The sequence below is a fragment of the Solanum stenotomum genome, chromosome 11 (genome assembly GCF_019186545.1).
Source record: "Solanum stenotomum isolate F172 chromosome 11, ASM1918654v1, whole genome shotgun sequence".
Lineage (NCBI taxonomy): Eukaryota > Viridiplantae > Streptophyta > Magnoliopsida > Solanales > Solanaceae > Solanum > Solanum stenotomum.
In genome coordinates, this window is record NC_064292.1 from 46,589,760 (window position 1) to 46,601,359 (window position 11,600).

At 31.4% G+C, this 11,600-nt stretch overlaps 1 protein-coding gene across 1 annotated transcript; it reads left to right on the plus strand.

Annotated features, from left to right (window-relative positions):
- Window positions 1-10,645: 10,645 nt before the first annotated feature.
- Window positions 10,646-11,597, plus strand: LOC125845985 (ATP-dependent Clp protease ATP-binding subunit ClpA homolog CD4A, chloroplastic-like; the record flags this gene model as incomplete). Its single annotated transcript, XM_049525460.1, has 2 exons — window positions 10,646-11,225; window positions 11,431-11,597. Coding segments are annotated over exons 1-2 (747 nt in total), but the record flags the coding sequence as incomplete, so codon positions are not given.
- Between the last annotated feature and the right edge of the window lie 3 nt (window positions 11,598-11,600).

The window sequence follows — 11,600 nt, forward strand, 5'->3', positions numbered from 1 at the left end:
AAAAAGTTAAGAACTTTTGTTGTTTTAAAATGAGAGGAAATCCCTCTATTTATAGACAACAAAGGATAGTGTGGACAAATATTTATTGTATCATATCAGAAAAGTCACAACTCTTTATAAAAGTTACAACCCTTCGGAAAGGGCACAACCTTTCATAAAAGTCAAACTTTTAATAAAGTCGCAACTTTACATAAAAGTCGGAACTTTTCATAAATGGGGAAAGTTAGTTTTATAAATAAATAAATTAAAAGAGAATCATATATATTTTTTGGAAAAAGATTTGAAAAATACTCCAACTTTGGCCAAAATTGCTGTTATGATGTCAAATATTGGAAAGGACATTTTATCCCCTATACTAATTAATAATGTATTTTAAAGATATATATGTGCCCACATGGACATCATAAAAATTGCATCATTATAATTAGTAATGTGTCCACGTGAGCACATATATACCTTTAAAATACAATATTAAATAGTGCAGGGGATAAAAGGTCTTACATAAAGTTTGATATCGTAACAACAATTTCGGCCAAAGTTGAAGTATTTTTCAGACCATTTTCCTTTTTTTTTTGTATTTCATTTGTTTATTTTATATTTTATAATGTCACGTTTGTTGTAATTAAAAAGGTTGAACATATTTTCATAGATAAGTTTTTGAAGAAAAATTAAACGGTCACGACCCAAATGATCGTGAGTGGCACCCACACTAACCTAGCAAGAGAAAACCATCAAAATCCAAGACTTAGGCAATTTAAGGTCATTAAAAAAATAAAACAATATTTAAATTCAATTAAATGTATAAATAAAAGCTAATATTTTAGTTTGATACGGAAATAAATCAACATCTAAATAAATCCCTCGGAACAAAAGATCACTGTACAAGAACTTCTAAACTAAACCAAATCTAATAGAAATGTACAAAATTAAATAAAAGTAGAGTATCTCGTTGTCTGGAAGATGGACAAGGACTACTAATATATACGTAAATCGTAACCTTCATCCTACACATACAATATAATTTTCCGAGTGAGGGGGTTCGAAACCCTCTCGGCTCCATATGGATCTGCCCCTGCTGGTAGGAGCCTCTGGAATATGTTCTGCACTCAACAAAAGAAGAGTACATGATAGTGCATGTTAAGGAGTCTAAATTTTTGTTATCAATAAAGATTATCACAAAGGAGTTTAAATTTTTGTTTAAGATTTTACCTCCAAAAATCTAGTTTCACTAAATTGTTTGTCATTTTAAGAATCACGTATTGGATTTTGTATTAGAAATAAATTAAAATTGTAGTTAGTATTGAGAGTAGACATTATGATCAATGTTTTGTCATTCCAAAGAGTAATTTTAGGATAATTTAAAAGGGTAAAAATGAAAAATAAGGATCCGGCTCCTCTCCATTTCTCTTCTCTCTATTTCCCCCAAGTTCTAGCTTGGATTAGAGACTGTACATGTCATAGTTTAGAATTAACGGTTTCAATCTAACTTATTAAAGTAAAGTCCTAACCATAGTTATTTACTTCCATATATTTGCTTCTTAAATATTTTTGCAATCTAACTATTCTAGATTTACATTATATTTTTCATAAATATATTTAAAAGAATTTCCTTTCTCAATTACTTGAGTAATTTTTTTGCTGATTTTTACTTTTTTCCCTAACGTTTGCCATTTCTCAAATAATATTTGCCAAATAAAAGTTTAAAAATTGTACTGACGCTTTTTTTTTCTTCTAATTTTAGGAGTAAATTTTTTTTTTTGTCACTTAACTTTAAATTCTTTCTTACTTTCTAAATAGAGTCCATATTGCTCGCACGTATAAAGTTTGGAAAGATATAAAAACCTTTTTTTTTTGCTTAATAATGGAAAGATTTTATTTAATAATAATAATAAGGTTTATCCATACAAAAGAGGAACTAATCTAGTCAAAAAGTTCCTATAGCATCTCTTTCAATAGAGGAGGCTATGAATGAAGGAGATGTTTCAAAAACTAGGGGTTGCCCAAGTCCCATATTTGGATCCATTGATTTCCTTTCGTATATTGCTAGAAGATCCGATACCGAGTTAGCCTCCCGCATTATGTGCTCCATCGATGTCACTTCCAGCTGATTCATTAATCATCATAAATATGTGAGTGAATGCGCGTATTGTTTTTTATATTATTGATTAATACCTGTGAGTCAATTTCCAGTTGAAAGTGATTAATAGTTAATCGTTTTGCCAAGGACGGACAGACCATGAAGTAAAGCAAGGATCTCTGCATGATGGGCATTTATCACTTTAACTTTGCATGAAAATCCCGCGATCCAATTTCCCAGGTGATCCCTTAGAATTCCTCATGTGCAGGGACGGCTCTATGCTTAGGAAATTAAGGCTTTTGCCTTAGGCCTCCAAATTTTGGGTCCCCAAATTTTTATCAAGAATAAGTTATGTGTTAAATTTTTGTAGAAAAATTGATTATTTATGATAAAAAGTATAATTTTTTAAAATCTATTATTTTACCCACTATAACAGTTTTTGTACTTTGTTAAAAATAAGAATTAATAGTGAAAAGTGTTGAACAAAGTGAATTACAAATTCTTTTTTTATTTATTTTTAAATTTTAGTTTCAAGCATTACAACAAGCATATTAAAATGGGGTATACCAAGTCATCAACTTCTTGAATCAAATTCTATGGTTCTAACTCTTATCTTCATTTAAAATTTGTCAACTATTACTTATAGAATTATGTTACAATTCATATAATAATTGCCTCACTAAAAGGATGTTTTTCAATGTTGAATTGATAAAATCTTACCTCAAACTAATAATTGAAAAAATAATACTCCCTCCATCCCATTTTATGTGACACCATTTTCTTTTTGGTCAGTCTCAAAAAGAATGTCATATTTCCTTATATGGTAAGTTTATAAAGGTACAATTCCTCTTTTATCCTTGTTGGTCCCACTTAATCTTAAAATAATACTCCAATACATTTATGAGGAGAGAGAAAAAAGAGTCTACTTTTTAAAGGGCAATTTGGTAAACATTTCAAAGTCTTCATTTATTTCTTAAACTCCGTGCCCGGTCAAATGTTGCCACATAAAATGGGACGGAGGGAGTATTAAATAATAATTTTCATCTAAATAGTGAAAGAAAAATAAATTTTGAATAAAGATGTATATTTAAGCCTGTTTTAGCTCACTCTATACCTCTGAAGGTTCAGTGGTTGTCAATAAATTCATCTAGTAGTTGGTTATGTACTCTTCATCTTGTCTGAATTAGATTCTATTGGTTATGTATCATGCACCTGGTGAGAGCTTTGAGGTGTCTCTTATGATAATAAACCAGGACGAGTGAATTTGTATTAACTTCTGTTCTGCTAGATAGTTTATTGACCAGTTCACCTATGAGTTTAGCTGGACATTCCGACTCCCAATTGTGCCGATCACATATGAGTCTGGTGTTGGTGCTATACAATTTTAGGTTCAGATTCAATCTCGTACATTTAGTATCTTTTCTCGTAGATCCAAATTTAGATGGTGGTATTAATCCTATGTGGGGTTCAATCCATCAGATATGGATTGAAGGGGAGGGATTACTAATATTAGCTAGGTTGATCGAGCCCCTTTTTTCTGAGTGTAGAAAGCAGGAATTGATAATTACTAGATAAGAAGTCCTTAAAGAAGTTTTTCTGATTTACTTACCTCTAGGAATCAACTTGGGATATGCGTCAGTTCATTGGCTCGTCATGGAGAGGCTGTTGCATAGAGAATCAGGGTTAGACAAAGCTGTAGTAGAAGAGGTTTATGCTTGAGCTTACCAGAATGGATCCGCTTCCCTAAGCTTATCTTCAACGAACTCTCGAATCGACCTGCTCCGACAAGCATCAAGCCTCAGATTTTTGTGTAGACTTGGTTTCTTCTTAGTTTCTTTATTTAGTTTAGGTTCTTTTTGCTTTAGTGTTTTGCTGGACTGGATCTCAGTTGGGCCTGTTGTTGGCTCCTTTTATGTTAATAAGAAATGGGCTCTTGCCCACCTTTAAACCAAAAAAAAAAAAAGAATATGAAGTTTGCTTATATTTTAGGCTTCGAATTGAAATTTCGCTTTGGGCCCCCAATTACATTGAGCTGCCTCTGCTCATGTGCCACCATTTGTGGTGTTCTGTTCGAAAGAACCATCCACATTCAATTTTATGGTTCCCTCCGGGGGTCGAAGCAAGGGTACCGGGGCCATACATACCTTGGAATTAATTTGTTAGCGTTATTTGTGAGGTGATAATATTCAAGGGCTTGGAAGTTTATATTAAAAAAGGTACTGGCATGTCTACTAATATCTTGTTTTTTAAAGCACTTAGTATTTCTTATTTTCCAGATATTCCAAAGTTATAATAGCAGTAGGCACCTTTTGGTGATTGTTTATAGTAGTGAGGCTTTTTGAAATACATGCAGAGATCGTGGATGGATTCATGAAAGTTCTGGTTACATATATTTATATTGTATTTTCCCCAGACATGGTTTGCAATGGTGCATTTTGAGAAAATGTGAGGGATGTCTTCTTCCATATTTATGCATGCATGTTCCACATTCATTTTATAGTATAATGCAGAGGCAGTAGGTAATTTATTATAGAGGATAGACCATAGCAAAATATCCAGTTTAATTATAAGAGGATTTGATCTTCCAAATTCATTTTATGTTATTTTTTACGTTTATAGCTAGCTGCTTGTTTACACTTAGGGATAGCTCGTAAGCACTTTTTGTGGTAAAATTTCCATCATTCGTTCTATATATTCCAATAGAAAGTGTCGTCCTTATTATGTATGTATTGCATGCTGGATGCAGGTATTTTTATGCTAGTCCGGTAGTACAAAGGATAGGATGAAAAATAACAAGTAGTATTATTTTGTATAAGCTGATTTACAAGGAGTTGTTGGTCCGCAACATTCAAAGGTCCTTAATTGTATGGTTTCTCGGAGGGGATACTTAATTCCCTTCAATCCAGTTGTAGCCTTATTTTATTTTATTACCCCTTCCACGAAATACCTTTGTCGAATATTCAGAGTGAGGACTAACATTCTTTTGAAAAGTAAACAATAGATTTATTAAAATTAATCTCTTGTCCCGATTGGGCCGCAAGGGTGTTGAAGATATGAATGATACATGTCGCATTTGCACTATTATATTGGTGTGTTTACTAGGAGAATGTTTTCCAAAAAAAAAAAGAGTAATTTAATGATACTTGAAACGATGGAAATCATTTTCTAGGGGAAAAAAAGAAATCAATTTCATCAAAATTAGCAAAATGACATATATCTCATTTTCCTTGCACATATTTTAACTTTTAATTTTTAATTACTCGATTCAACTACAATAGTCTATATATATGTTATTGTGAATCTCTACATTCTCTTTTATCCAAAGTTTCATCAAAATACTATGTAGTTTATTTATTTATTTGATTTTTTTTTCATTCACCATCCCAGTATGGAAAACAATTTTTTCCATTCCAAACACACCCGTGCAACAATTCAGAATGTATTAGTCAAAGAGGAAATTGCATAAAATAATTTTATAATAAAACATCTTATATTGCAAAAATATTTAAGAAACAAATATATGGAAGTAAATAACTATGGTTAGGACTTTACTTTAATAATTAGATCTCAACCATTAATTCTAAACTATGACACGTGTCTCCAAATCCAAGCTAGAACTTGGGAAAAATGGAGAGGAGGCGGATCCGGATCCGGAAAAATAATACATGTAATTAGTGTCTTAATATTCTCTTTATTAAAGGGTGTGCAATATCCCAATAATTCACTTATTTTGAAATAGAAAAAGTATTTAGTTTTTTTGTTTTCTAAATTTTGCTTAATTATGTTATTATATTAATTTCTTAAAATTGTACGCCCATGAAGGGATCAAGGTTCGCGGTTCTTCAAAAATTTAATTTAGTTCTTCAATTTTTGATCTTTCGATAGTATATATTGAATACCAAATCATAATTTATTAAGTTCGTTTCATTTTTTTCTTGTTTGGTTCTTCAATATAATATAGGTCGCTGGTGATATTCCTAAATTACATATATTTAGTCATTATTTGCCTCATAGTGTAGTATTTTTGTCGTCTTTTGAGAGTTAATTATTTTAGTGGGGTTATGCTTATGTTGGTGTAATTTTATAATTCGGATAGTTTCGAAATATTTGAAGTTGGAAAAAAGGGAAGATAATTTGAGGGGGATATTGACCTAGACCTCAAGGTAACAAACAACTTATGACATAATTAAGATGTGCAAGCACATTGGGAAGGGAGGAGGGCAAACCTGAAGCTGAAATCATGATCCTCTAGTAGCACCTCTTTTACAATTCTATGGGGGTTTGAAAATCTTGTTTGAATACTTTTAATTAGGTTTAATCCTAAAAGAAGGCATGACAAAGATCTAGGACACTATGGCTGAAACAAGGTGATAGGAATACTATTTTTTTTTACAAAACAACCAATGCACACAGGAGAGTCAAGACACTGATAAGCTAACAGTAGGAGGAGAAACTGACATTAAGAAAGAGAGAGTGTGGTTGACAAACCAATTATCAGAGGCGATTATAGTGCTTTCATCAAATGATGCATGTGGCTGAGTCATTTTCATTCCAAGTGGTGCCCCAATTTGGCCTGGAGGAAATAGTCTCCTACTATGAAGAACTTTACTCTGAGACTGAGGAATGGATACCACATTTCAACATGAGGGATTGCCCCATGATAATGCAAAGGACAAAATGATGTTGATGGCACCTTTTGAGCCACAAGAGATCCTGGATTGTGTCAAAAGCATGTGCAGGAGACAAAGCCCTAGAATCAGATGGATACGTCATGGTATTCTTCTCTTTATGTTGGCAAGTGATCGGTCCAGATGTAATAGCCACAGAGCAAAATTTTCGAGATGAAATCTCAAATGGTCACTTAACTATGGATAACTTTCCCAGAAAATCAATTAACTATGGGTAGTTAACTCAGAAAGTCACTTAACTTTGTTTCATAACCCAAAAGTCACTCAATGTTATTCGTAAATGGTGTCATATAGTTCTAGTGTAATTTCAAGTTTGTACTAGTGTTGATTTTAAAAGATAATATTATCAAAATAATAGTTTTCGTACAATTTGAGAAAAAGATAATGACAAAATATATCAACAAGTTTAATTTATTAAATGGTGTAGATATTGCTATAATATTTATATTTCACATAACACAATATTGATATTTTAGATGATACAATGTTGATATAATTTTGATATTTTAGATGATCAAATATTGGTATAACTTGGTGTTTTAGATGATACAATATTGATATATTATATGGTACATATATTTATTTTACACAAATTTGATATATTATATGGTATATATTGAGGTGTAATATAATACTAACATATTATATAAGACTCAACACCAAAGTTGTATGGAAATCTATATAATATGCAAATTTTTAATTGCGTTATTAAATTTTTCTAGATTTAAATGGTCATTTAAGTCATGCCATAAAAAAATATTTTGTCTAAAAATAACGTAGATAAATTTCAGAATTTCAGAAAAAATAATTGTCACAATAAAAAAAAATGTATGAAAACAATGTTAAAGAGGTGAAAGAAGACTATAATTAAGGGAAAAGGGTAAAAAACAGTCCTCAACTTTGTTTAATTGATTGACTATGCTCTTATCGTTAAAATAAAGTTATTTTTACCCTTACCGTTATAAATTTCATTATTTGTGCCCCTTAATTGGATAGAAAATCCCAAATAAGTTCAATTAACCCGATTTCAATTGAAATTACCCAATTATCTATTTTAACCCTAACCCAAACTCAACCCACAATACTAAATAACAAATAACAACAAATTAATTTTGTTTTATAAACAAACCTAAAGTGAAAGCCTCAATTCTCTCTTTTTTCCTCTTACTAGAAGCTAACACTCAATTCCTTCATTTTCAATCTCCTTCACAACGAAATCAAGAATTGCCATGAAAGACAGAGGCAAAGTTGCAGCTACAAACACCATTAATGGCGAAAACACTTGTGTATGGATTAAACAGTAGCTGAAAAATGGAGATGAAGAAACTGATGACAAAAAATCTGCCGCTTGCGAGGAAGAAGGGGATATTGGATTGGCTTTTCACTTGTGTACGAATTTCAGTCATCAATTTTCGGTCAATTTCATACGAAAGTCTCAAATATGATTTTGATTTTGAAGATTAGGAAATATTAGTAAAGTGGGTCGGATTTGGGTTAGGGTTAAAATAGATAATTGGTAATATCAGTTGAAATTGGATTAGTTAAGTTATTTGGGGCTTTTCATCCAATTGAGGGACAAAAATAATGAAATTAGTAACGACAGGAATAAAAATAACTTTGTTTTAACGGTAAAGACATAGTCAACCAATAAAACAAAGTTGAGGGGTATTTTTAACCCTTTTCCCTATAGTTAATAAAGAGTATAATTATGGTTGGGAAGTCAAAAAGTAAAAAATAATTACCAATTCCATAAATTTAGCATATAACTCCCCAAAATAGGAAATAAATCGGATACCAAAATAAAAAAAAAAAAAAAAAAAAAAAAAAAACGAAAATTCAATAAATGGGCAAAAAAACAATATTAAACACTATAATTATTGTTGAAAAACCAAAAAGTAAGCAATAATTATCAAAATCATAAATTTAGCACATACTCCCACAAAATAGGAATAAATCGTATACTATATAAAAAAAACGAAAATTGGGCCAAAAAGTATAAAAAAGTAAAATTATGGCTGGAAACCAAAAAGTAAACAATAATTATCAATCCCATAAATCTGGCACACAATCCCCCAAAAAGGAATAAATCAAATATTAATTTTTTTTTTGAAATCGAAAATTAAATAGGGTCATGTTTGTAATTAAAAACTTAGTTTTGTAAATAAAAAAGAGTATATACATATATTTTTAATTAAGGTCTTAAATAGTATATTCTTGTAATCTTTCCTATCGTATCAAATCAAATTAACTCATTAAACAGACACTTAATTGACTTAAAATAAAAAAATAAAAATAATCTCCTTAGTTATACTCAATGCTCAATTATAATAAAGAAAATCCTTATTTATAGAAAAAAACTAACTTGGTACCAAATAAAATTTATATATATATATATATATATATATGCGTTTAACTTGTATCCACTGTCGGTGTATACTTTTTTTACACTGACACATACTTTTAAGGCAAGTTTCTTTTTTATTATTAATATTTTTATTTTATAAAATACAAATATCAAATATAGTAATATAAGGTAATTAGGATTTTAATTTTATTTTACCCATTAGTTTAGAATTCTCTTTCCTTACTAAACGAAATTACCATGTTTGTTTTACCCGTGTATTTTAACAGAATTTCCTTTAACCGTATTGTTGCTTCTCTTCTTCAATAGCAGTGAAGCAAATTACAAGCATCCACCATTAAAACAGTTTAAAGAGAAACTATTATCAACAGAAATCACGGTAATTATTTATTCGTTATTTATATCTATTTCAAATTTACAAAATACGTGTAATCAGGTTCATTGCCATTATTTAACATTTTGTTCGTCTCTTCACCAATTATCAAGATTCCTCTGTTTTCTTTCTTAATGGAGTTTGGTGGATTTTAATTTTTTTGCCCTTCTCTTTTGGAATTCTTCCGTGTCACAAATATATGTACAATGAACACTATTCAACTTATGAATGCATAATTTTCATTGTTTATTATATTTAATATACTACAATTTGAAAAATACGCGTTGTTTCTAAAAATTGTTCTTAAAGAATTCCTCCTCTTGATTAATCTTATATCTCCTCTTGAACTTTAGTTTCTATTTTTTAACTACAGAAAGTGCAAAACATATTAGACCACCCAATATTCAAGTTTAACGCTTTAGAATATTTAGTGATAAGGTTCACAATAATTAAATTTGTATATTCTCACAGTGGTAACTGGCAACATACACAATAATCGTAGTGAATATAAAATTGTATGGGCAAAACTTGTACCTTACATTGAACCTTATATAAAAGATGAGTTACTGGGGTCCAAGTTGTTGTTGTTGCTAAGGCTGTTGCTGGTTCACTGCTAAGAGAAGCCACGCTACTCTACATTGGGCTAGTTAACAATGTGAGATTATTCTAGAGTTTAACTTTAATGATACATAGATAAAGCCACATAGGATCTGAGGCTTGGGCAACATAATTATCAAGGTGAGAAAACCAAAGGGAGAACTGCTTGTTATGCATCTATTAAAAACCTCTATCATATTTTGCTAAAAAGAACCTAAGCATTGTACTTCTTTTTTTCAAATAAATAAATCACATTCACAAATTCTATCCCTCCATAAACTTTACTGAATTCCCAAGATCAGTTCCATGTCTACAAAGAGTGTACAACAATACAACACAGATTGGTAATAGGGTTTTTTTCAAGATTTGGTTTTGGGTATGTGTTGAATGTTTTGAATTTGGTGTTTCTGCATTTTTTTTTTACTTTTTCTTGTGTTGAAATTCAACCATATTTTCTGTAAAGATTAAAACTTTAGAACTAATTTTGTTCATTTGACCTGTTATTTTGATGTTTGTTAATGATGATCTTTTCAGGTTGCGGGTCCATCATGGCTAGAGCTTTAGTTCAGTCAACAGACATTCTATCTTCAGTTGCCGTTGCCGTTGCCGGTGAAAGGGCTGGACAATTCAATGGATCCCGGAAAAATCAAAGAAGTGTTAGAATGATATGTGATGTAAAATTTCCTTCCTTAAAGCTGAACAGGTTTGTAGGACTGCGAGGGTGCAATGCATTAGATACACTACTTGTAAAATCTGGAGAAACTCTCCATTCAAAAGTGGCAGCTGCAACTTTTGTCAGACGGCCACGAGGGTGCCGATTTGTCCCAAAAGCAATGTTTGAGCGCTTCACCGAGAAAGCAATAAAAGGCATTATGCTTGCGCAAGATGAGGCCAGACGACTAGGTCACGACTTTGTCGGGACAGAACAGATCCTGCTGGGTCTTATTGGTGAGGGAACTGGTATTGCTGCTAAGGTTCTTAAATCCATGGGAATTAATTTGAAAGATGCTCGTGTGGAAGTAGAGAAGATTATTGGCAGGGGTAGTGTATTTATTGTAGTGGAAATCCCTTTTACTCCTCTTGCAAAGCGTGTTCTAGAACTATCTCTGGAGGAAGCCCGCCAACTAGGTACCCTTCTCTAATCATTTCAGCCTTTTGTTGGATCATGCAAACACAAAAATGATCTCCTTTTAAGTTTTATTTTGATGTAGTTGTTATAGTCATGATTTTTCAATAGTTACTTCTTTCATCTCTAGTTCTCTCCAGGCACAAGCTTCACTGGATTCTAAAAATCATTTCTTTGTTGTCTGTGTTGATTGGTTTTGTGATTCAGGGCATAATTACATTCACTCGGAACACTTGCTACTTGGATTGTTGCGCGAAGGTGAAGGTGTGGCTGCCCGTGTTCTTGAAAACTTGGGTGCTGACCCCAGTAACATTCGCACACAGGCAACTAATTTTCCTTTCTCAAACTGGTTTGAAATGCTTTTCTTGAAGCCAAGG